The 27,845-nt window shown below is 36.9% G+C and overlaps 1 protein-coding gene across 4 annotated transcripts in view; it reads left to right on the top strand.

Annotated features, from left to right (window-relative positions):
* TCAIM (T cell activation inhibitor, mitochondrial) overlaps positions 1-27,845 on the top strand; it is a 68,136-nt gene that overhangs the window by 7,885 nt on the left and 32,406 nt on the right. For all 4 annotated transcript variants that reach the window (XM_003926221.4, XM_074404021.1, XM_003926222.4 and 1 more), the window contains exons 2-5: positions 3,251-3,323; positions 6,231-6,366; positions 10,209-10,362; positions 15,621-15,873. In XM_003926221.4, coding sequence (XP_003926270.1) covers positions 3,295-3,323; positions 6,231-6,366; positions 10,209-10,362; positions 15,621-15,873 — 572 coding nt within the window. In that variant the 5' untranslated portion in view covers positions 3,251-3,294. The remainder of the gene's footprint in view (positions 1-3,250; positions 3,324-6,230; positions 6,367-10,208; positions 10,363-15,620; positions 15,874-27,845) is intronic.

Here is a 27,845-nt window from a genome sequence, read left to right as displayed (position 1 = left end):
AAGTGGTAGAAGTATTTTGTTAACCTGTGTATTTGTCTCAAACAAAATATCAATGTGCATGATTTCATAAAATTGCCTTTTTAATATTTATTTTCTTTTATTTTTATTTATTTTTGAGACAGTCTTGCTCTGTTGTCCAGGCTGGGGTGCAGTGGCATGATCTTGGCTCACTGCAACCTCTGTCTCCTGGGTTCAAGTGATTCTGCTGCCTTGGCCTCCCAATTAGCTTGGATTACAGGCTCCTGCCACCACACCTGGCTAATTTTTCTATTTTTAGTAGAGACGGGGTTTTGCTGTGTTTGCCAGGCTGGTCTCGAACCCCTGACCTCAGGTGATCCTCCTGCCTCAGCCTCCCAAAGTGCTGGGATTACAGGTGTGATCCACTGCACCTGGCACACCTTTTAAATATTTAAATGGATATCTATAAACACATTCTGTTTCTAAGAAACTTTTGCCATATCATTCAACCTAGAAATGAAGTATTTGTTTTTGTTTGAGAATGCACTTTTTAAAAAAAATTTCTGATTTTTCATTTCAAATTTTCTCTCATTCTATTAATGACAGTTATGTTTCATTAGGTTACTTTGTTTCACATATATTGGCTGCTTCATATGTATATATGTATATATGTACACATACACACACACACACACACACATACACACACACACACACACACACACAGTGCTTAAGATTTTACAGAATAGGACTTTAGCCATGTGGTGATTTGTTTGATGAGAATGTGCTGCTCAACAGATCTCTACAAGAATGGAATAATGGATAACAGAAAAAGCTCAGAGCTCAATTACATAGGAGAGAAAATAATTTTTTACCTGGTGGTTATGTGAATAAAATAGACTTGCAAGACTTTAATAAGGTACTGCTCATAGGATTTAAAAATCACTTGGTCAGTTGATAGGGAGACCACAGTATACTCCAATGTCTTGCTAGAAAAGTTGGAAAAGTTCATATGATACAAATCCTTTCCCCCACTTTTATCTCTATAGCTCATTTTAAAAATAGACTTTAATTTTCAGAGCAATTTAGGTTCACAACAAAATTAGGCAGAAAGTAAAGAGAGTTTCATATACTCCCATCCCTGCTGACACATAACCTCCCTAACTATCAACATCCACACCAGAATGGTATATTTATTACAGTCAGTCTACACTGACATATCCTTATCACCCAAAATCCATTTTTTACGTTAGGATTCATTCACTCAATATACATTCTAAGGATTTTGACAAATGTTGGCAATTGATGCTTCCACCATTGTAGTATTCATACAGAATAGTTTCACTGTCCTAAAAATCTTCTGCTCTCTGCCTGTTCCTCCCTCCCTACCAATTAACCCATGGCAACCAAAGATCTTTTTATACTGTCTTCAGACTTTTTGCCTTTCGTAGACTGCTTAGTTCATATACTTGGAATCATAGAGATTGCACTCTTTTCAGATTCACTTCTTCTTTTTTTTTTTTTTTCTGAGATGGAGTTTTTGCTCATGTTGCCCAAACTTAGAGTACAATGGCGTAATCTCGGCTTGCTGCAACCTCTGCCTCCTGGGTGCAAGCAGTTCTACTGCCTCAGCCTCGATAGTAGCTGGGATTACAGGCGCCCACCACCATACCTGGCAAATTTTTGTATTTTTAGTAGAGACAAGGTTTTACAATGTTGGCCAGACTGTTCTTGAACTCCTGACCTCAGGTGATACCCCCACCTCAGCCTCCCAAAGTGCTAGGATTACAGATGTGAGCCACTGTACCCAGCCAACTTCTTTAACTTAGTAGGATGCAGTTAAGTTTCCTCCCTGACTTCTTTCTTAATCCTGAATAATATTCAGTTGTCTGGATGTATCACAGTTTATCCATTTACTAAACTAAAGGACATCTTGTTTGCTTCCAAGTTTTAGCAGTTATGAATAAAGCCTCTGTAAACACCTGTACACAGGTTTTTGTGTAGACATTGTTTTCAGTTTGTTTTGTAAATTACAAAGGACTGCTGTTGCTGGAGAGTATTGTAATAGTATGTTTACTTTCATAAGAAACTGCCCACTTTCCACTAGCAGTGAATGAGAGTTGCTGTGGCTGTACATCCTTACCAGCAGGCGTTGTTGTCAGTGTTTTGGATTTTGGCCATTCTAATAGATGTGCAGTGGCATCTCATTGTTGTTTTAATTTGCAATTGTCTGATGATACATGATATTAAACTGCATTTCATATGCTTATTTGCCCTCTGTATGTCAAAATGTTAAGGTTTTTTGACCATTTTTAATTGGGTTCCTTGTTTTCTCATTGTTAAGCTTCAGAAGTTCTTCGTATACTTTGGTTAACAGTTTGTTTTCAGATGTGTCTTTTGCAAATATTTTCTTCCAAGTGTGCAGCTTGTCTTCTCATTCTCTTGACGTTGTTTTTCACAGAGCAGAAGTTTTCAGTTTTAACGAAGTCCAGCTTATTACTTAAGCTGGATGGTGCCTTTGGTGTTACATCCAAATAGTCATCTCTTTCCCCAAGGTCATCTAGATTTTCTCTTTTGTTATCTTCTAGGAGTTTTATGGCATTTTATATTTAGGTCTATGACCCATTTTGAGCTCATTTTTATGAAAAACATAAGGTCTCTATCGGGGTTAATTTTTTTGCATGTGGATGTCCAGTTGTTTTAGTGTCATTTGTTGAACAAACTGTCTTTGCTACACTGGATTACCTTTGTTCCTTTGCCAAAGGTTAGTTGACTTTATTCGTATGAATTTATTTCTGGGCTCTCTATTCTGTTCTGTGGATCTATTCATTCTTTCACCAACACCACACTGTCTTGATTACTTTAGCTTTAGAGTAAGTCTTGAAATAAAGTAGTGTCAGTTTTCCCACCTTTGTTCTCCTTCCTTATTAAGTTGGCTACTGTCTGTGTCTTTTGCCTCTCCTTATAAACTTTAGAATCCATTTGTCATATCCACAAATTAACTTGCTGGGATTTTGATTGGAATTTCGTTGGATCTATAGATCAAGTTGGGACGAATGACATCTTGACAATATTGAGTCTTCCTATCCGTGAACATGGAGTATCTCTGCATTTATTTAGCCTTCCTATTTCCTTCATCTTGAGTTTTGTAGTTTTCCTTATCTAGATCTTATATATGTTTTATAAGATTAATAACAAAGTATTTCATATTTTGGGGTGATAATATAAATCATAATGTGTTTTACATTTCAAATTCCACTTGTTCATTTGTGGTATCTGCTTAACTTTTAAGCAATTAATGGATGCCTGGAAGTTGACGTCCATATATATTCAGAAATGTTTTGCCACCTGAGACCTATGAGGAGGTAAGCATCGTGGTCCAATCTGTAATTAGTATTGGTGGGGGGAGGTCTGTTATGCATTTGGTTAATTTCAGTGTGTTATTATTTTTCTACTTCTGAATTTATGGTCAAAAGCTAGAACAAAAAAGGAAAGAAAATTTACGTGAGCAGACAGGTCCTCCAAGAGTACATTCAGAGTGGAAGGTAAAAATAATACTCTTTCAGAATAGTTAGGTGTGAAAAGCCTAAAAACAGATCAAGTTTCCTCTTAACACAATTCACTTTTTGGTCTTACGTTTCAGTTCACTTCGGCACACAGTTTCTTTTCTTTAGAGTTTAAAAGAGGGGGAGACTAATGAGAATACAAAAGGAAAGATTCTGGGGAATAGGTATAATGCCTCCTGGCACATGGAGGTGTGCAGTTAATTGTTCAGTGACAGTACCGTTTAGATAGGTAAAAATGCAGGTCAGGGAGGGTGCATTAGGGCTTAGAAATTATGTAGGACAAAAAGGGAAGAATGAGGAAGATTCTTGGGAGCTGGAACTGAGGGTTTCTATAAGGAAATCTTCCTTACAGAATCCAGTCAAATCCTTAATTGGAGATCAAGTTGGAAAGATTGATGGGGAAACAATCAAAGAGGGCTTCTAATACCAGACTAAGGAGTGGATTTACTGTATTCTTCAGGAATTAGGGCACCACCAAAGCTATTTGAGTAAGGAATACAGTGATGGTAGGATTTTAGGAAAGTTAATCTGTTGGTGATACCCAGTATGGTCAGAGAAAGGGACAGCAGAGTAGACTAATTATAAGACTGTACTGTCCATTTTATAGTGATAATAATTGATAGCAGAGAAAGTAGAAAGAAGGAATTATTTCATTGAACATTGTAAAGTGAGAAGACTGTACTAACTGAAAGTGAATGAGGGTAGTGAACTAATGTGGGTTTTGTGCTTTGCCACATTGAGAAACGTGGTACCACAATAACAAAAATAAGATAATCCTGGATTGAGTTGTTAACTGCTCCCTAGTCTTCTGTAACCAGGCTGAGTTTAGAAAGATAATAATGACCTGTACTCCTTTTTTTTAGATATGTAAAATTTGAGCAGCTGGCAGGAGAGCTAAGTATATGTCAGACGTTGGGAAATCAGAACAGAAGCTCAGAGGGATAACCGGAGTTGCCACTGTGGTTTACTTAGACTAGCTCATGTTTATTAATCTTGGCTGATTGTTTCCTTTGCTTTAAACTCCTGTTCTATTCCTTCATGTACAAATCCATATACTGACTTTATAAAAGGTTCAGATGTATGAGAACAAAAGCATGTACAATGTCTAGAGACTTCATTATAAAAAGCTTTGGTTGGACCAGGTGCAGTGGCTCATGCCTGTAATCCCAGCACTTTGGGAGGTGGGCAGATCTTCTGAGGTCAGGAGTTCAAGAACAGTCGGGCCGACATGGGAAAACCCCATCTCTACTAAAAATACAACAATTAGCTGGGCCTAGTGACACACATCTGTAATCCCAGCTCCTTCTGAGGGTGAGGCAGGAGAATTGCTTGAACGAAGAAGGTGGAGGTTTAGCCAAGATCTCGCCACTGCACTCCAGCCTGGGCGACAGAGTGAGATTCTGTGTCAAAAAAAAAAAAAAGAAGCAGCTTAGGATGGAAAAGGTAAATTACAACGTTTTAAAATAGGTGTCGTGGAAGTGCTTTCAAAAAACTGCAAATAGGCTGGGTACAGTGGCTCACGCCTGTAATCCCAGCACTTTGGGAGTCCGAGACAGGCAGATCATGAGATCAGGAGTTCAAGTTTCACCAGACCATGGTGAAACCTGTCTCTACTAAAAATAAAAAAATTAGCCAGGCATGGTGGCACACGCCTGTAATCCCAGCTACTCAGGAGGCTGAGGCAGGAGAATTGCTTGAACCCAGGAGGCAGAGGTTGCAGTGAGCTGAGATCACACCATTGCACTGTAGCCTGGGCGACAGAGTGAGACGGTGTCTGAAAAAAAAAGAATATCAAGTTATCCAACTAGTATAATTTTAGTGTGCTAATAATGAGGGAATGAACTAATAGACATCTGTATCTCTTTTGAAGTATAATAATTATCAAAATGTTTGCTGCTAGAAAGAAAAAAATTGAGCCAGTCATGGTGGCTTATGACTGTAATTCCATTGCTTTTGGATGGCAAGGTGGGAGGACTCCTTAAGGCCAGCAGTTTGAGATCAGCAAAAAACTAATTGGGTGTGGTAGCATGCATCTGTAGTCCCAGCTGCTTGAAGGTTAGGTGGGTGGATCATTTGAGTCCCAGAGGTCAAGGCTGCAGCGATTCCTGATTGCACCGCTGCACTCCAGCCTAGGTGACAAGCAAGACTCTGTCAGAAAGAGAGAGAGAGAGAGAGAGAGAGAGAGAAGGAAGGAAGGAAGAAAAGGAGGAAGGAAAGAAGGAAGGAAGAGAGGGAGGGAGGGAGTAAGGAAGGAAGGAGATGGAAGACAGGGGGAGAGAGGTTGGAGGGAGGGAAAGAGGGAGAAGGGGAGGGAGAAAGGAAGAGAGGAAAAAAGAAACAAAAAGAGGAAAGAAAAAGAAAGGGAAGAGGAAAGGAATACACTATTAGATATTAAGTTTTTTTTATCTGAATAAGAAAATTATAAAGAAAATTGTTATTTGCAATGAAGTTAGCTGAATTTCAAAGTGGAGTATTGAGGGGAAGATTTAATATTTCTCATATTCCACCAGAAAAATGTATAACCATGGTTTTAGAAACCATGTGGCACTCACCACTTGTAAAACTAATAGATTTCAGAAAACCACAAAAAATCTATCTTGTTTTTGCTGTGCCTAGTACTTTTTAGTTTTATTCTGACTTTATACATGGAGGATTTGTGTGTGTATGAGTGCCTCAATGAATAACCTGTCTGCATCTTTTTAAAAGGTTATGTCTAGAGAAGATACTGCCACACTGGTTTCCCTATTCAAGAGCTTTATCAGGAGCTGAAGCAGTCAATGCCTTGAGGCCGTTCTACTTTGCAGTACATCCAGATTTCTTTGGACAGCACCCCATAGAAAGGGTAAACATCTATTTATTTTTTAACCATTAGTGTACATTTCTGTTTAGTTTATTTACCTTTGATACAGTAGAATACATAGAATTTTATAAATTTGGATTATTCTGTTGTGGTGATATGATCAATGCTTTGAACTAATTTGAAATGTAGATACTGAAAATTGAAAATATAGCTTTTTTTGTGAAAGCTGTCATTGTTTTGTACAGGCAATAAAGCTGTCATTTGAACTCTTTAGAGTACTAGTAATCATGTTTTTGGTACTAATTTTTGAAATACAATTGAGGGTTTGAAAGAAAACCTGAGACCTCTCTTATCATGATCAATCTCTTTTTTTTTTTTGTTTTTTGTTTTTTTTTAAGGATGATACATGGAAGAGTTTTCAGTGCCCTAGTGATTTTTCCTTATGATGCATGCTGCTGGACCACTTCCCTACAACATCAGTTAATGTGTGCTCCAGGAATACAAACTGAAATGAAAAATGACTTATGGTAGATGTAGTTAAAACAGTCAATATATTTTAACATTAGAAAATACAGTCAGCCCTTCATATCCATGGGTTTTGCATCCATGGATTTAACCAACCTCAGGCTGAAAATATTAGGGGAAAAAAAACATCTGTACTACACATGAACAGACTTCTCCTTCTTGTCATTATTCCCTGAACAACACAGGATAACAACTACTTCCATAGCACTTACATTATTTTAGGTATTATAAGTAATCTGGAAATGATTTGAAGTATATGGGAGGATATACATAGGTTATTTGCAAATACTACCCTATTTTATATGAGACACTTGAGCATTTGTGGATTTTGGTGTCCACAGGAAGTCCTGGAACCAATTCCCCATGGATACCAAGGGACTACTATATATTACAAAGCCATGTGCTTTGGAATTACTTAATTGGTTCCTTTTATTTTCATTAACACTGATATCTAGTTTAATATGAAAACTAACTTAAAATCTTGAAAATTAGAACATTGTTATATTTTTCTACTTGCAATGGAAAATAAATCTATTTTGCTTTTTTGCTTCTAGGAAATATTCTGATTATGATATTTGATACATATGTTGGTTACTCAAAGTCAGAACTTTTCTAAGTAATCAGTAACTTGAATCAACAGAAAAATACTCATTACCTTGGGGATGCATTAATAATTTGACATGTTAATATTCAACATGTATGGAAAAATCAAGCTTAGTAATACTTTAATGTTCTTCTACCAATGCATTTTTTAAAATTAAGACTTCTGTATGCAGCAGGACATGATGGCACACCTGTAGTCCCAGCTACTAGGGATACTGAGGCAAGAGGATTACTTGAGCCCAGGAATTCGAGCCTGGGCAATAGTGAGACCTCATCTCTTAAATTTAAAAAACAAACAACAAAAACTTCTATGTGTGGTAAAGGGTTAACTCAGCGAGCTTGGATTGCTTAAACCTTGCACATTCTAAAGAAAGGTCTGACCTCAGTGCTAACCTTTGGCCCCTGGGAGATGAGCTCTGAGTCCTTGGAATGTCCTACCTGATAGGACTGTTTCTGGCTTGCCTGAGGCCTTGGACCATGCCAGATAGTTTATGCTAACAATATGATTTATAGTGAATACCTGTTTTCCTGTGTCTAAGGCCCTGGGCTGCACTGTATTCTTTTGACCTGGGGGATTTGGCGAGCTGAGACTGAAAAGCTAAAGTGACTTACATAAGCACTAAATGCTTACCTTACTGACCCCCAGTAAAATTCTGAACATCCAGACTTGGATGAAATTGCCTGGTTGGCAACACTTCTCACGTATTGTCACACACCTTTGCTGAGGGGATTAAGCACTGTCTATGAAACTCCACCGTGAAGTGACAACTAGAAGCTTGCACCTGTCTCTCCTGATTCTGCTCTCTATCTATACCTTTTCCCTTTGTTAATTTTAATCTGCATTCTTTCGTTGTAATAAACCACAATGGTGAGTAAAACAGCTTGTCTGAGTTCTATGAATCCTTCTATTAAATCATTGAACTTGAGAGTGGTTTTGGGGACCCCTGACGCAATGTGTCTAGAGCTTAATGGTTCTGATAAGTTTACATTTTCATGTTCTCTTTAAACTTGTATTTATTGACTCCTCCTCTGTTTTGAGCTTTTGCCCTAGCTGCTCCCTCTGCTTGGAGCATCCTTTTTCCAGATATCCCAGATATGGCTTGTCCTTTACTTTCTCACTGAAGTGTCACCTTTCAGTGAGGCTCTCCCAGACTATCCTACTTTACTTGTGTTTGTTTTGTTTTGTTTAAACCTCCCTATTTTATTTTATTTTATTTTTATTTTTTGAGACAGAGTCTCACTCTGTCGCCAGGCGCCAGGCTGGAGTGCAGTGGCATGATCTTAGCTCACTGCAACCTCCGCCTCCCTGGTTCAAGCAATTCTTCTGCCTCAGCCTCCTGAGTAGCTGGAACTACAGGCACGCACCACCACACCCAGCTAATTTTTGTATTTTAGTAGAGACGGGGGTTTCACCCTGTTAGCCAGGATGATCTCGATCTCTTAACCTTGTGATCCGCCCACCTCCCAAAGTACTGGGATTACAGGCATGAGCCACCACGCCCGGCCAACTACCCTATTTTTAATTGCAATCTCTGCTTTCCTTCTCTAGCATTCCCCCTCCTCTTTACCCTGCAGTACTTCTGTTTTGTTTTGTTTTTTTCCTTTCCATGTACCCTATTTCCTTATTTATTAGGTTTGTTGTTTATTTTTCTCCCCTCACTGAACTACAAGCTCCATGAAGTCCTTTTCATTCTTCTTGTCACCACATGTTCAATTCAGTCTTCTTCCCGCTATTATAGAAAACCCTTGCCCTTTTCTAAGGAAGACTGGCTTAAAGTCCCATCTATTCATAGCATCAGACTCAAAAGTCCAGGGTTTCACAGCGATGCACAGCGTTTTTTTCTTTTTAAATCCTCTTTGATTTACTTTTAAAATCTGCAAAACCTTTGTTGGTTTCAAAGAAAAAAAAATTAAAACTAAATACCAAGTTTAATGAGAAGTTGCTCCTGTATTCCTATTTCTGTTACCCAATTCCTATTCACTTCCTATATGTAATCATTTATTTATTTATTTCAATTTTTTGGAGACAGAGTTTTGCTTTGTCACTCAGGTGGGGAGTGCAGTGGCACCATCAAGGGGCTCACTACAGCTTCAAACTCCTGGGCTCAAGTGATCCTCCTACCTCAGCCTCCTGAGTAGCTGGGACTACAAGCACATATCACCATGCCCAACTAATTTTTGTATTTTTTGTAGAGTTGGGGTTTCACCATTTTGCCTGGGGTGTTCTCAGAATCCTGAGTTCAGGCGATCTGCCCACGTCAGCCTCCCAAAGAGTTCTGGGATTGTAGACGTGAACCACTATGTTTAGCCTTCTTTTGTTGCTTTTTAGCAAAAATAGAAATATTTATCAAAAAATAATGATGACAATTTAGTCTTAGAGTGGCAATAAATGTACCACACTTGCCTACAGGACTCATAATGGCTAAGAACATCATATTATAATAAATTAAACAAACGTTTATTACTTTGGGATATTTAATCATTGGCATTTTCTAAATTTAGGTTATAAAGGAATTCAACCATGTTTTCTTCTATTATGTGGTTACATCTTTTTACATCTTATCCATATGGAGTTCATTTTATTACATGTTGTGAGATGTAGATCCAATTTTATCTTTTACCAAAGAGCTATGAAATCCCAACATTTAAAAGTACTAAATTATTTAATACTCAATAATGTATTTAAAAGGTCAGATTAGTTTATGATATTTTCTTATTCTATTTTGTGTGTAAATGCCCTTAATGATTTTTTCCAGGAAGTCAATGAAAATTCTCTTAAGAGGTTAAGTGTCTACTTAGAAAACCTCCAGAAACCAGGCTTCAAGTCTTTGAAACCAACTCAGCTCACATTTTATGTAAGAGAAACAGACCAGAGTTCCTCTGATGGCCAGGAACCTTTTGGTACTTCCGGTACGTTTTTTATTTCTGCTGTGTCCCTTGCAAGCTTCATGTTAAATGTATTCATTAATTTTGACATTGTCAGAATGCCTTTGGATCAAAACTTTAGTCATAGAAAAATAATAGCATTTAATTGATTGTTTTCTTAGAATTAGATTCTATTCCTAGCTATATTATGTTTGAACCAACGATTTTTTTGCATGTTTAAACTTTTTCGTGTATAAAACTAAAGTGTTCCTATTTGTCCCTTTTCTAGTTCGGTGTTACTTTAAGTGTTAAACATGTCCATAACAATATGTATTTCTAAAAACCATAGCTTGCATTCTCTTATTTAGTCCTCCAAATACTCTGAGGCTGGCAGTATTTACCCAATTGTAACTTAGTTTTGTTTAGTGCCTTTCCCAAGACCAGAGAGAAAGAATATAGATCTTGAACCCCGTCTTTTAACTTCAACTTAATGCTACTTCTAAAATCCAGTTGATCTTAGCAGACAACCTTTTTTTCACTACCTTTTGTCACTACTTTCCCATATTTAAAATTAAGGACAAATATTGAGGTAAAGATCACTAAAGGCCTATCATTTCTGTAATTATACATGCTTTTGATGATGCTTGAGGAAATAACTATATTTTTAGAATGAACTTACGACAATTTAAATATTTGCTGAGTGCTTTCTATGAGTTAAGGTAAAACAGAGGACACACTGTAATTTTTTTTTTGAAACAAACTATTATAAAACTCAGAATTTGATAGGTCTTTGGAATCTAAAATCTGTTTCTAGCTCTGCCAGTGACCTAGCTGTGTGACCTTAAGTTTTGGGTCTTCATTTATTAAAATGAAAGAGTTGGAGAACTGTGTAGAGGCCACTCACATGAAAGATCCCTGCCATACACCTTACTCTCCCACGGCTCTCAGGACCTCAAATGGAAGGAGGAAGAGCTTGATCTGAAGAGTGCTGAAGTAGGATGTTTTTGTTGAAGACAACTCCTCACCCAGTCTCTGCAGGGACTAGTATTTGATAATATACGGTCTCCTACCTTTTATTCTCTCATAGTTGAATATGGGAGATCAGGAGTCACAGATTCTTTTTTTTTTTTTTTGGCAGTTTCTCCATCTACCTCTGCCTTACGGTTTTTATTAAAATAGTCCTATTCTTCAATACTTAAAATCAGAAAGTCAACTCGTAGCCCTTTTGTGAAGGAACAGCTGTACTGAAGAATGCTGTAAATAATGAATAATAAGCATGTTGATCACTCTGAGTGACACAGTTCTGTTTGAAAGTTTAAATCCATTATGAATGTGCTATTTGTAGCCATGAGAGTCTCATAAGCAACTGAGATGCATTGTTACTTGTATAAAACCAAATATTCATAAATATTTTAAATAGATATATGCTCCTGTTAACTCAGGATCAAGATTAGGCTAGGAATTCAATAAAACCTTCCTTATATGTAGTGGTCTACTTAGGTTTCTTGATTTCTTCAGGAGGACAGATGGAATTTTTAGAGGCAGATTACATCCTTTATAGTTTTTAAAATAAAAATATTATCATCAATCTGTTTTTATTTGTATGTGGTTGAGGGAGTCAAGCTCATTCCTACAGCTACAACTACTACTTCTATATCACCGTCAGCTGGATTTGTCTTAAATATTGAATATACATGGAGTTAAAGAGTAAACTGAATTCGAAAGCTTAGTGGAAAACTTAGACAGTTTCACACAGCAAATTAGGGACACAACCAGTACTGGAACTAATGTTTCCTTATCCCTAGTCCAGTGTTTTTACTTGTATACCGCATTATTTATTTATTCTTCTTTTAAAATATTGCAGTTAATCATTTTTCCTTTTGCCTTTATAACAAAGATTGGCCCTCTGACAAAGATTAAAAGCATTTTTACTTCTGTAACATTTTTACCTGATTATAAAATTAAAATCAAGTAGGTTTTTAAAAAATTTTTATTTCTAGAACATTAGAAATCATTAATCAGCTTTCAGTAATTAAGATGGTGATAAGGTTAAATATTTACTAATGATTTTCAATATGAAATTTTATGAGTCTTTGGCATTATTAATACATTGAAATCCTTAAAGTCTGAAATTATTTCTTCTGCTCCATATCTTTTTGGTGGTTCATGAGGAAATAAATGCTGTTATTAGAATACATTTTAAAACAAGTTAAAGATTTACTAAGAACTTTCTGTGAATTAACACTAAGACAAATAGCTGTAGCCAGCTCTGGCTGAGTAAAAACAGAATCTTTTACTTTCAGTTAATGGTTAACTTTTAATGATTTTTTTACACAAAAAATGCTTATAGCTGGGCATGGTGACACAAGCCTGTACTCCCAGCTACTCAGAAGATGGAAATGGGAGATTCACTTGAGTCCAGGAGTTTGAGGCTAGCCTGGACAACATAGAGAGACTGTCTTTTTTTGTTTGTTTGTTTGTTTGTTTGTTTGTTTGTTTTTTGAGCTGGAGTGTCGCTCTGTCACCAAGCTGGAGTGCAATAGTGTGATCTGAGCTCACTGCTACCTCCACCTTCCAGGTTCAAGCAGTTCTCCTGCCTCAGCCTCCCGAGTAGCGGGGACTAGAGGTACGTGCCACCACACCCAGCTAATCTTTGTATTTTTAGTAGAGATGGGGTTTCACCATGTTGGCCAGGATTGACTCTATCTCATGACCTTGTGTTCCACCTACCTGGGCCTCCCAAAGTGCTGGGATTACAGGTGTGAGCCACTGTCCCTGGCCAAGACTGTCTTTAAAAACAAAAATGTAAAAGTTATAGAAAACATTAAACTAGAAATGGGAGAAAATATATAGCATATATGACAAAAAGATAATGCTCATATATAAAGAGTTTTTACAGATTGAAGAGAAACCAGAGTAGCTCCATTGCAAAAATGGGCCAAGATGATGAATACACAGTTCAGGAAATAATAAATATAAATGGTCAGTTAAGTATAATAAAATCTTTAGGCCATACATGGTGGCTCATGCCTATAATCCCAGCACTCTGAGAGACCAAGGCAGGCAAATTGCTTGAGTCTAGGAGTTCCAGACCAGCCCGGGAAACATGGCAAAACTCCATCTCTACTAAAAAATACAAAAAATTAACCAGGCATGGTGGCATGTGCCTATAGTCCCAGCTACTCAGGAGGCTAAGGTAGGAGAATCACCTGAGCCCAGGAGATAAAGGTGGCAGTGAGCCAAGATGGCAGGCACCATTGCCCTCCAGCCTGGGTGACAGAGTGAGACCCTGTCTAAAAAATAAAAAATAAATCTTTAGCCTCAGTATTTGAATGCACACTTAGATAATTAGTTACTATTTTTTGCCTATTAATTTTTTTTTCTTGCTGGTAATACCCATAGATGGTAAAAATGCATTTTCCCACATTATTGACAGGTGTATAAATTAGTGCAAACTGCAGCTTGGAATTCTCTTCCCAAAGCCACAAAATTCTTTGTGGAATGTATCCCGAGGAACCAGTAAAGGATATTTGCAGTGTGGTACAGATAGTCCTCACTGTATAGCAGCTCTTATGTTGGATTAAATAATGAAGCTGATAAATTGAGATAGAAATAGATTTACTCCTTTACTTTGCACTTCTGAAAACAAGCTATTTTTTCTTAATCTCCAATGTAGCAATTTGGATTTTCCTTTCGTCCTTCACTGACTAGAATAATTCCCTTGCTGGTAGTTCTCAGTTTACCCAAATTATTGAACTAAAAAAGAAAGTTCTTTCTTCATCAGCATGTTCTGAATCTCATAAGTCGGTGTGGCAAGCAGAATGTGTTATCTCTCAGAATGATTTAAATTGTGGTGTCTGTCATCCACAAAGACAAGAAAATAAAGACTAGTATGCAGCTGCTAAAAAGAATGAGGTTGATCTATACATACAGATATGGAAGGGTCACCCAGTTTAAGTGACGAAAGCATGTTTCAAGGTAATGTATCTAGAATCCACTTAATATATATATTAAGAAATAATTCAAACTGTGTATGTGTTCATATAAACACACGTGCATATATATCATACATGATACACACAAGCACATAGATGGGAAAGGTCAAAGAACAGTGCTGTCCAAGAGAACTTTCTGTGATGAGGGAAGTGTTCCATATCTGCATCATCTAATATGGCAGGCCCTAGCCCCATGTGCTTATTGAGCTCTTGAAATGTGACCAATGTGGCCAAAGAACTTAATTTTGAATTTTTACTTCATATCAGTCAATTTAATTTTAAATTGCCCCATGTGCTAGTGGCTACCATCTTAGAATATGTACCTGTTAATATTGATTACCTCAAGTAAAGATTTAAAGTTATATGCCTGTTAACATGAGACTTTTGCTTTTACTGTATGTATCTCTAATTTTATAATAAGCTTGTACTTATACATGTATAATTTCCAAAACTAATTAAAAATGTGTTTTAAGAAGCAAGAAGTCAGCATGTGGTAATAGAGAAAATATTTGGCTTAGTGTCAACACAGATTTACGCCCTGGCTTCATTCTTAATCTATGTTTCTTCACTTTTGATAAGAGAAATGACAATGGCATAGTTGGTAGTGGTGTTGATTGAAAAGGTACGTAAACTCAACTGGAACCATGCCTAACACCCAGAAAAGAAAGGAAAAAAAAACCAAACCAGTGGATTTTCTATTGATGACTTAACAATTTAGATTACTTACCTTAGCCCAATGATTACTCAACATCAAAATCAGTAACTTTTAAACAATTAGAATTTTAAATCACCCCTGAAAATATTGGGTTACTACCTAGTTAAGTGAGCAAGTATGAGGACCATCTGCTTCAATCAGAGAAAATTCAAGATCGGTTTCTGTGACCACTGAGACTAGATTATATGGCCCCTCTTATCTAACCCACTGTCACAGTGCATACCTATATTCTCTGTCCTCTCTCCACTAGAAACTGTGTTTGGTGGACACCTGCTTATAGGAGAGCTTTTCTGTCTCTTAACAGACCAGATTTATCAACAGAATTGAGAATAATCTGAATCCCCTCCTTGGGCTGGGATGGGTTTGGTCACTGTGGCCAAACTAGAAAATGGAGCGATTGAAGGAATTCATGAAGGTAAAAATAGTGTGGTATAGTTTTGGAGAAGGAAAGTCGTTTTCCATTTACAGGTGGTTTGCCAATAGGACAAATTTAAATCAGTAATGGAATGTTTTAAAAGATTTTGATTGTATAAATGTTGAAATAAAGCAAATAATCACCTGTATTAATTGTTTGGGGGAATTATATTCTCTAGGATTTCGAGCAGTCAAATTTACTTTGCACACCAGAGATCTGCTAAGCACAGTATTATATATTCTCAACTCCTGCAGTTTATCTGTTGAACATATCCAAAGCTTGAATACTAATGTGCATACCCAGCCTCTCAAAGAAGCTAAAAGGAGGCCTGACAGGCCCATCAAATGGAACAAGTCTTATTACTACTTTACTGGATTCAGGGACCCTGATGAAGACCTTGAACAAGTCTCAAGAATGGAAACAACTCTCACGTATGTAAAACTTTCTATTTAATTAAACTCTTATTTGTAGTTGGTGTTTATGACACTGATTTATTTGGATGGCAAAAACATTTTTTTTAATAAATAAAAAGTGTAGTTCATGTTTAAAATTAAAGCCTGATTTTCCGGGAAAAATAATACTATCAATCTAGTTAATCCAGTAACCATTATGAGAAAGATATTTCATGTTTCTTAAAGTTGCCAAAATACTTCCAACCATGTTTAAAATTGTGGTCTTTTGATACCAAACACATGCAGGAGATTGTTTTGTCTAAGTTTTTAAAATTCTATTCAAGTTACCCCAGTACATGGAGAAAGGCTATACCTAAGACTATACAAATATTTTTTACTCTTTTGCAGTTCAATAGTAATGTACTTTAGTGTAATAATCTATACGTAAGAAAAATATGTAGTGACAACATTATTAAATATCATCTAGGATAACTTCTTTAAAGAGTAATTTTTTTGATGATAAAAACCATGTGTAAAATGTTTTCTGTTATTTGGCATACCTTACTTGTAAAGTCACCTTTAATGTTTTTTAAGTCATTTTTGGATTTCATAAAGACCCAGCACATTCTCTTCCTCTGATTGTATCTAAAAAGTCCAGTGGCTTATAAGAGGATTCTCTCATTATGGCATAGTAAATGATCCTTAATTATCCACTGGCATAATATCTGCTTTGTGGATTGTCTATATTAAGGGATTCTTCCCCTTGTTACCTAGCTAGATTCCAAATAAGGCTGAAAAGGTAGGGAGGTAGCAGTGTTCAGTACAGAAAAGGACAGAAGTATGTGTCTGAAGACATGTATGTATGTACCTACATATGGTAGTCTATGGTATTTGTCTATATGTATAACTGATGGATAAATCACTTCCCTAAGTATGTTTACTTTAATTGTTCAGATTCTCTTCTGTAAACAAAACTGAGATGGAAATGTGGGTTTGGGAATGATCATTTAATGATGGCCCAGAAGTAATGGCACAGTAAGAAGTAGGATAAAAAATGAAGAAGAGCCCAGTACAGTGGGTTGTGCCTATAATCCCAGCAGCATTTTGGGAGGCTAAAGTGGAAGGACTGCTTGAGGTCAGGAGTTCAAGTCTAGCCTGAGCCACATAGTGAGACCCCATCTCTACCAAAAATACAAAAATCAGCCAGGTATGGTTGTATACATCTGTAGTTCCAGCTACCTGGAAGGCTGAGGTGGAAAGATCCCTTGAACCCAGGAGTTTGAGGCTGTGGTGAACTATGATCATGCCACTGCACTCCAGCCTAGGTGACAAAGTAAGACCCTATCTCCAATAAATAAATAAATAAATAAATAAATGGCAGAGTCGTGGTGGCATAGAGGTTGCTGAATTGAAAATTTGGTATAGAGGGCCGGGCGCGGTGGCTCAAGCCTGTAATCCCAGCACTTTGGGAGGCCGAGGCGGGTGGATCACGAGGTCGAGAGATCGAGACCATCCTGGTCAACATGGTGAAACCCCGTCTCTACTAAAAAAAAATACAAAAAAATTAGCTGGGCATGGTGGCGCGTGCCTGTAATCCCAGCTACTCAGGAGGCTGAGGCAGGAGAATTGCCTGAACCCAGGAGGCGGAGGTTGCGGTGAGCCGAGATCGCGCCATTGCACTCCAGCCTGGGTAACAAGAGCGAAACTCCGTCTCAAAAAAAAAAAAAAAAAAAAAAAAAAAAAAAAAAAAAAGAAAATTTGGTATAGAAAAACAAGAGAGATAATTTAAGGTTAATTGCACACAGAAGCTATGGTGGGAGTTGGTTTCTCTGAGCACAGACTGGAAGAGAGGTTCTCAACCTTGCATTCAAGTTTTATGTGGGATACAGCACACAAAACTGCTTACACCCATAGGAGGATATTGTTGTACTCATCTTGCACTGTGTCTAGATGAACAAAAAGTTGGGGATTACTAGCCTAAATGGTATAGAAAAAAATGAGATTGAAAAAGTCAAGCCAAAACTGCAAAAATATCAGTTGTTGGACTTTACTCTAGCTAAAGGGTTTAAGAATAATGTATTAAAGGATTTCCGAGAAGCAGTTGATCTGTAGTTCAGTTGAATATTTCGTAGAGCACAGTTTTTATCTGGAGCTGTATGTACAGCCATCATGAAAAGAGTGCCCCAAGGACCTAGATCTGGATTTAGATACTTGGCAAAGTAATGAAAACAGATTGAAACTATAGAAAGCCAACTCAACAAGATAAAGTGGTATTCAACTGGATTCCTTGTCTAAGCTCAGTATTTATAATTTTTTTATTTGTATGTCATTCATCCAATAAAACTCCTCAGTCGTTAGTAAAAGTAGACTTTCTTGTATTACATTATACTATATGAGTTCTTAAGAGTAGAGAATATGTGTTGGTAATCTCTGTGTCTAATAATCTACTTCATAGATTCATAGAACCCATCCGGTATTTTCATTGAACTGAAGAACTGTTGAATAACTGAATATGATGTGCTAGAGGCTCAGTATAAAGAACTCAGGCTTTAATATGGAAATGCTGAGTGACATAACACATAGGGTAGTAATAGAAGTGACTTAGCAATGAATTTAGAGGGCTATTTTTTCTTAAAGTGCCTCTGTTAATTTCATTAATGTTAACTTAAAAAATCTGCTATTTTTAGTGAAAGATACATTGTCTTAAGGAAATTTTCTGTGCATAGGTAAGTTACGTTGCTATGAATTCTTGATTTCCTTGAAAGTCAGCTTTGTTTTAAATTCAAGCGCTCATTTTGACAGTTATGATGACAAGCTCAAAAAACAACTCACTTTGACTTGTCAACCTTTTAAGAGGATAACAACTTATGTTTAAAAATAGACCACTGTTTTAGAAATTGAAGACAGTAGAAATTTAACTTTCGAATTCGTTGATGATTATTATCCAGTCCTGTTGTCAATACCTGCTTTATCTTTACAGAAATTAAAGTAAACCCCATTATTAAACAGTTAGAGCCTTATTTAGCTTCATAAAGTGAAATAGTGACATAGCATTACAGTAAATAGGTATTTTTGTTTGTTTGTTTTTAATGCCTATATTGAAAGCCCTTAGATTGTATTTCTTTTTTAATTTCTTTTTATTTTTATTTTTTTGAGACAGGGTCTCACTCTGTCAGGCTAGAGTGCAATGGCATGATCACAGCTCACTGCAGCCTCAAAACTCCTGGGCTCAAGTGATCCTCCCACCTCAGCCTTTGGAGTAGCTGGGACTGCAGGCATGTGACACCATACCTGGCTAATTTTTTAATTTTTAGTAGAGACGAGGTCTCACTGTGTTGCCTAGGCTGATCCCAAACTCCTGAGCTCAAGTAATCCTCCTGCCTTAGTCTCCCAAAGTGCTGGGGTTACAGACATGAGCCACCATGCCCAGCCAGATTGTATTTCTTAAGCATTGACATCTTATTAATTTACCTGAACCAGGTCATCACACCTCATGGAGTTTGAGTTTAGCTTAAGAATGCGTAATTTTAGAGCAAAAAGTCCAGGCTGGGTAGAAGAGCACTATACTGAACAAAGACAAGACAAGACAAGTAATACTGCTCATTGGGCCCTTAGAGTAGAGTGAATTGCAGCATAGGCTAAATGCCTTTACCAGCATATCTTACAGTGCTGATGTAGCATTATAACATGTGTACTCATCTGAAAGATTTCATGTTTCTTATTTCCCTAACATAACCTGGTTTCCGAATTCTAGCATATTCACATAGGACCAGAGCCCCTTGACCTTTCCCCAAGCATGGTCATTGCCCAGTTTGAATGAACCTGTGCTGAGGGTTTGTTCAACGTTTTGGTATATGGTCGTTTTTCCTAGTAAGGGTTCCAGGAGATTATATCATAAAAGCCAGATGGTATCTCTTATCAATTTGTCATTTCAATTACAATTGACCCATGAAGACTATGTGTTTGAACTGTGCAGGTCCATTCTCACAGGGATTTCTTTTCAACCAAAAGCATATTGAAAATATCATATTTGCACCCCCAAAACTATTGAAATAATAATAAATAATAATAAAAGAAAATATGCTATTAGCAAGATGTGAAACGTATATATAGGGAAGGCCAACTTTTGGTATAGGCAAGTTTGGCAGAGCCAATTACAAGACCTGAGTATGCACAGATTTGGGTACCCATGGGTGGGCTTGGAACTAATGCCTCATGTATAGCAAGCGACCACTGTACTGATTTTTTAAGTATCTGTAATTACTTTACAAATAATTGTAAAATTGTTGAACCATTTCAGAGCTTTCAAATCAAGTGAATCAAGTGACTGCCTATTAGGGAGATTCAGGGTGCCTGTAAGTCTACTAAAACCTGTTAGCCACCATGGTCATTTTGGCCATATGGAGTTTAAGTTTTATTCTTGTATTGTTTCATTCATCTTCATTACATATATAGACTATAGAGAAAAATCATAAGGAACACATGCTGAATTACATAGTTCAGAAGGAGAATAAAGTGACAGTTCCTCAAATTTATATAAAACTGATCTCCTGATTTACAAATTGCATTCATTGGATTAAAATTTTCTTTTAAATTAAATCTTGAAAGCAAGTTAAGATGGTTTTAATGTTTCTGAACACTGTGTGAAACAAGAAAATATAATTACAGTATTATTTAGTATAGACTTTTAACTTTCAAAATAATTTTATCTGTTTTTGGTTTTGCTAAGAAGTACAGGGTAAAATTGTCTTAGCATTTTTAAATTAAAATAAGAAATCATAACAATAAATCAGTTGAGTTTTTTTATTTTGCTTGTTGTTGTTGTTGTTGTTGTTGTTGTTTGAGATGGAATCTCCCTCTGTCACCCAGGCTGGAGTGCAGTGGTACCATCTTGGCTCACTGCAACCTCTGCCTCCCAGGTTCAAACGATTCTCCTGCCTCAGCCTCCCAAGTAGCTGGGACTATAAGTGCATGCTACTGTGCCCAACTAATTTTTTGTATTTTTAGTACAGATGGGATTTCACCATGTTAGCCAGGATGGTCTCGATCTCCTGACCTTGTGATCTACCCACCTTGGCCTCCTAAAGTCCTGGGATTACAGGTGTGAGCCACCATGCCCAGCCTTATTTTTATTTTTTAATATTTTTTGAAACAGGGTCTTATTTGGTTGCCCAGGATAGAGGATTTTTTAAAAAACAAAATGAGAGATTTATTAGTTCATAAAAACTCTACTTAATCTTTGTTTATACTCATTAATTACATTTTAATGTATATTTTAGGTCATGCTTTATAATTTTGAATTTCTGAGCAAATTGTGTTTTATCTTACTTCAACATTCCCTTGTTGTATACCATATAGATGATAAAATAAAAGTTTTAGGCCGGGTGTGGTGGCTTACACCTGTAATCTCAGTACTTTGGGAAGCTGAGGTGGGCAGATCACTTGAGGTCCGGAGTTCAACGCTAGCCTGGCCAACATGGTGAAACCCCATCTCTACTAAAAAAAAAAAAAAAAAAAAAAATACAAAAATTAGCCAGGCGTAATGGCGCATGCCTGTAGTCCCAGCTATTTGGGTGACTGAGGCAGGCAAACTGCTTGAACCCTGGAGGCAGAGACTGCAGTAAACCAAGATTGTGCCACTGTACTCTATACTGGGTGACAGAACGAGACTCTGTCTAAAAAAAGAAAAGAAAAGAAAATGTTAATACCTAAGTCATTTTTGAAAATTATATACAATTATAAAAGGAATGTTCCAGTTTTTTAAAAATTAGGAAATTCTGTTCTGTGTTGTTAATTTTTGTAGTTCTACATTTTGGGTATATTCTTAGATATATTAAAAAAAAAAATAGCAGGAGGCTGAGGCAGGAGAATTGCCTGAACCTGGGAGGTGGAGGTTGCGGTGAGCCGAGATCACGCCATTGCATTCCAGCCTGGGTAACAAGAGCGAAACTCCGTCTCAAAAAAAAAAAAAAATAGCTTGTATTTGAGAGGAGCTAACCAGATCCATTTTATATAAACAAAACAATTCCATATGAAATGTCTATCTCACTGAACAAGCATGTCATTGAACTATTTAAAAAACCATTGTATTACTATTATTACAGCTACAAAGATAGCAGTGAATGTCAGAGTTCCATTTTCTCCATTTGACCTTAGCTCAAATATATTTATATTTCACTTTCAGTATCTAAACTTAGAATCAATTTTTATGGCCATGAAATACCATATTGGACACCTACACATTGGAACTATTTCATAGAATGTTTGGGATTTGATAGCCATGATTTAACTCATATCATGCAATTTATTTACTCTTCCCCTTGTTTATAAGCTAAGTCATTGTTTTTTTAATTACAAGTTATAATGCACCCTTTAGTGACTCAGGACCAGCAAAGTTATTTTGCTTTGCTTTGTTACTTTTTTTTAATTTTAACTATATATTGTGAACATATTTCTACTACTAAGTTTAAGTATTATTTCTCAAAATACTTGGTTTAGTTTCATACACGTAAATACAAGTGTGTGCGCATATGCTGGTTCACTATGTGAAGTATTTCTCACCATGGGTTGCCATCAGAGAAGCAGAAAAAGCTTTTGGTGCCAGGTACAGTGGCTCCAGACTGTAATCCCAGCACTTTGGGAGGCCAAGGCAGGAGAATTGCTTGAGGCCAGGAGTTTAAGACCAGCTTGGGCAACATAGTAAGACCCTGTCTCTAGAAAAATAAAAATGAAAAAGTTAACCAGGTGTGACAGCATGTGCCTGTACTCTTAGTACTCAGGAGGCTAAGGCAAGAGGATAACCTGATCCCAGAAGGTCAAGGCTGCAGTGATCTATGATCACACCACTGCACTCCAGCCTGGGTGACAGAGTGAGACCCTGTCTCTCAGAACAAAACAAAACAAAACAAAAAACCATTGCTCTGTTAGCTTCAGGTCAGTGAAAATAAAGGCCATTATTGGTCTAAAATCCTTACTTTGTTTTACAGAGTTTGAGGCCTAGGAGTGTAAAATTTATGCAATTTCAACTTTTTTGTAATTTAGATCATGACGCTTTTTTTGTTATTGTTCTCTTAAATCCATGGAAAACAGCCTTGCTTGAGTTACTATTTTATTTCAAAAGCATCATGACACTAGAAACTAAACCAAATGATTGCACAGTCCAACATTAGTCCTTGTACATGGCATCCTGGCATTCATTTTTATGTACCTTTTAATGTTCTTTTGACTTCATTTTATTATCAGGGTTTTTCTTTTTACTTGGATCTTATAACAATACATGCAATATGTATATTTATATATATATATATATATATATATATATTTGCTGTAGATATAATGAAATCATTTTTAACCAACCTGTCTTTGTCCATTTTGCATTGCTATAATATAAAGGAATACTAGAGGCTGGGTAATTTATAAAGAAAATAGATTTGTTTAGCTCATGGTTCTGCAGGCTGTACAAGAAGTATGGCATCAGCATCTGCTTCTGTTAAGGACTTCAGAAAGCTTCCAGTCATGGTAGAAGGGAAAGAAGAACAAGCATCATGTGGCAAGAGGGGAGGAGGCGCCAGGCTATTTTCAACAGTCAGATTTTTTGGAAACTAATAGTGAGAAGTCACTCATTACCATGAGGATGACATAAAGCCATTCATGAGAGATCTGCCTCCATGACCCAAAACCTCCCACCAGGCCCTCCCTCCAATACTGGGGATTAAATTTCAACGTCACATTTGGAGGGGACAAATATTTAAACTGTAGCACAGGCCAAGGTCAACTAAACAACCACAACCAGGTACCACTTCATACCCTAGGATGGCTATGTTCTAAAAGAGAATAACAAGTGTTGGTGAGCAGATAGGAAAATTGGAACTCTCCTTCATTGCTAATGGGAATACAAAATGGTGCAGCTGCTATGGAACACAGTTTGGCAATACTGTATAATGTTAAACAGAGTTATGTGACCCAAGAATTCCACTCCTAGGTATACACCCAAGAGAAGTGAAAACAGACATCCACACAAAAATATGCTTATAGCAACATTATTCATAATAGTCAGAACAAATAACCCAATTGTCTACCAACTGATAAATGAATGTTTTAAAAGTGGCATATCCATACAAAGGAATATTATTTAACCAAAAAAAGGAATGAAGTACTATAGATACTACAACATGGATGAACCTTGAAAACATGCTAAGTCAAAGAGGCTGATCACAGTCAACTACATAGACAGTTCTGCCTCAGTCACACAAATAGCTGGGACTACAGACATGTGCCATTACACCTGGCTAATTTTTGTATTTTTTTTTTTTAGTAGAGGTGGTGTATGAATTATATTTCAGTGAAGCTATTTTTAAAAATCTATCACTATTTCTAAAAAATATATTTATTAAAAGATTATTAGTTTATGTTTTTGGACAATGTATAAAGATAATTTTGTGATAACAACTGAAAGGGGTGGGGAGAACTATTAAAAGAGCAAAGTTTTTGTTATTGAATTTAAGCTAGTATAAATTCAGATTAGGGTGTTATAACTTTAGGTTGTTAAATGTTATCCCCCACAAGAACCACAAGAAAATATCGAAAGGATATACACCAAAGGAAATAAGAAAGGAATTTAAATTATTCACCACAAAAAAAAAAAAATCAACTAAATAACAAGAAGGTAGTAATGCAAGAAACAAGGGACAAAAAAAAGCTATAAGGCACATGGAAATAAATAGCAACATGACAAAATTAAGTCCCTTCTGTCAAGTAATTACTTTAAATATAAATGGATTAAACTTTCCAAAAGACAAATATTGGCAGAGTGAATTTAAAAAACATGATTCAACTATATGCTGTCTACAGGAGACTCATTTTAGATACAGAGTTGAAAATGAAAGGATGGAAAAGGATAGTATTCTGTGCAAATATTAACCAAAAGAAAGTTATACTAAAATCAGACATAATAGACATTAAATCAAAAAAGATTATAAGAGATAAAGAAGGACATCACATCTTAATAAAAGCCTCCATACAGCAACAAGAGATAGCAGCTATAAATATTTATCTACCAAATAACTGATCCTCAAAATATATGAAGCAAAAGTGGACTGAATTGAAGAGAGAAATTGAAAGTTCTACAGTAATGGCTGTACACTTTAATACTCCACTCTCAATAGTGTTTAGAAAAATCAAACAAGAATAAGTAAGGAAACAGAGGACTTGCATAGCACAATTTAACCAGCTGGATCTAACAGACATGTATAAGACACTCTACCTAACAAGAACAGCATACACATTCTTCTCAAGTCTATATAGAACATTTTCTAGGGTGGACCGTATTTTAGGCTGCAAACTAAGTCTCAATAGATTTTAAAAGAAAAATATCACACAAAGCATCTTCTCTGACCACATTGGAATGAAGTTAGAAATCAACAACAGAAGTAAAACTGGAAATTTAACAAAATTGTGGAAATTAAAGCACTCTTAACCAGCAGATCAAAGAAGGTGTCATGTACCACGTAAATATATATACCTACTATGTACCTATGAAAATTGAAAATAAAAATAAATCATAAGGGAATATATAAAATACCATTCTGGACATAGGGGCTGGACAAGATTTCATGCTGAAGACACCAAAAGCAATTGCAACAAAAGCAAAAATTGACAAATGTGATCTAATTAAATGAGCTTTTGCACAGCAAAAGAAACAATGTATCAATAGAGCAAACAGCCTACAGAATGAGAGAAAATACTTGCAAACTATACATCTTACAAAGGTCTGATACCCAGAATCTGTCAAGAACTTAAGATTTACAAACTGTTGGACATGGCGGTTCACACCTGTAATCCCAGCACTTTGGGAGGCTGAGGTGGGCACATCACCTGAGGTCCACAGTTTGAGACCAGCCTGGCCAACATGGTGAAACCCCAACTCTACTAAAAATACAAAAATTAACTGGGCATGGTGGCACATGCCTGTAATCCCAGCTCAGGGGAGGCTGAGGCACAAGAATCACTTGAACCCAGGAAGTGAAGGTTGCAATGAGCCAAGATCATGCCACTGCACTGCAGCCTGAGTGATAGACTCTGTCCCTCCCCACCAAAAAAAATTTTTACAAGCAAAAAATAGCCCCATTAAAAAGTGGGCAAAGACATGAACAGGCACTTTTCAAAAGAAGATGTACATGCAGCCAACAGATTTCTGAAAAAATGCTCAGTATCACTAATCATAAGAAAAATGCAAATTAAAACCACAATGAGTTACCATCTCACACCAGTTAGAATGGCTAGTGTTAAAAAGTCAGGCCAGGCACAGTTGCTCATACCTGTAATCCCAGCACTTTGGGAGGCCAAAGTGGGGAGATTGCTTGAACTCAGTAGAGTTTAAGACCAGCCTAGTCAACATGACAAGACCCTGTCTCTACCAAAATTCCAAAAAAATAACCAGGCTTGGTGATATTCACCTATGGTCCCAGCTGTTGGGGAGGCTGAGGCAAGAGGATTGCTTGAGCCTGGGCCTGCAGGGAGGAGGCATGCAGAGGTTGCAATGAGCCAAGATGGCGCCATTGCACTCACAGTCTGGGTGACAGAGTAAGGCTCTGTCTCAAAAAAAAAAAAAAAAAAAAAAAAAAAAAAAAAAAAAAAAAAAATAGCAGATACTGTAGTCAGGTTGCAGAGAAAAGGGAATGCTTATTCAGTGTTGGTAGGAGTGTATATTAGTTAAACCATTGTGAAAAGTAGTGTGGCAATTTCTCAAACAACTACCATTCAACTGAGCAATCTTACGACAGGGTGTATACCCATAGAAATACAAATCATTCTACCATAAGTACACATGCTACCATATCTTCATTGCAGCACTGTTCACAATAGCAAAGACATGGAATCAACCTAATGCGTATCAGTGGACTGGGACTGGTTAAAGAAAATATGGTACATATATATAATGGAACACTATGTGGCCATAAAAAGAAATGAGATTGTGTCCTTTGCAGGAACATAGTTATGGAGCTGGAGGCCATAAGTGGGAACAAATTAATGAGAACCAGTGGGCACAACAAGGAAAACAACAGACATTGGGGACAACTAGAGTGGGAAAGGAGAGGGGGGAAGGGGTTGAAACAGTAACTGTCAGGTGCTACACTCAATACCTGAGTGAGGATCAGTCATACACCAAACCCCAACATGTTGCAATATACCCATGTAACAAACCTGCACGTGTACTCCCAAATCTAAAATAAAAGTCAAAATTATATCTAGGGAGGAGAGGAGGAGAGTGGGAGGAGGGAGAGGATCAGGAACAATAACCATCAGGTACTATGCTTAGTACCTGGGTGATGAAATGGTCTGTACATGAGACCCCCATGCCATGAGTTTGCCTATGTTAACAAGTTTGCCTATGTTAACCTGCCCATGTGCCCCAGACCTAAAATAAAAGTTAAAAAAAATTAAGAATTTTAACTCAAAACAGATCATAGACTTAAATGTAAAACATAAAGTACTAAGACTCTTAGAAGAAAAAGGAGGGGAAGATCTTCAGGGGGATATGAAGAGAGGCTGATTAATGGGTCCAGATACACAGTTTGAAAGAAAAAAATAAGATCTGCCAGGCACCGTGGCTCACGCCTATAATCCCAGCACTTTGGGAGGCCAAGGAGGGCGGATCACCTGAGGTCAGGAGTTTGAGATCAGCCTGGCCAACATGGTGAAACACCATCTCTACTAAAAATACAAAAAAAGTAGCCAGGCATGGTGGCAGGTGCCTGTAATCCCAGCTGCTCAGGAGGCTGAGGCAAGAGAATCGCTTGAAACAAGGAGTCGGGTTGCAGTGAGACAAGATTGTGCCACTGCACTCCAGTCTGGGAGACAGCAGACTTCATCTCAGAAAAAAATAAGATCTGTCTGATAGATCAGTAAGGTGACTATATTTTACAATCATCAGTCATGTATTTCAGAATAGCTAGAAGAGAATAATTGGAATGTTCTAGCATAACAAAGAAATACTTAAGGTGATGGATATA

Source organism: Saimiri boliviensis, chromosome 8 (genome assembly GCF_048565385.1).
Source record: "Saimiri boliviensis isolate mSaiBol1 chromosome 8, mSaiBol1.pri, whole genome shotgun sequence".
Classification (NCBI taxonomy): domain Eukaryota; kingdom Metazoa; phylum Chordata; class Mammalia; order Primates; family Cebidae; genus Saimiri; species Saimiri boliviensis.
Note: the sequence above shows the minus strand (reverse complement) of the source record. Positions and strands in the feature narration are given on the sequence as shown.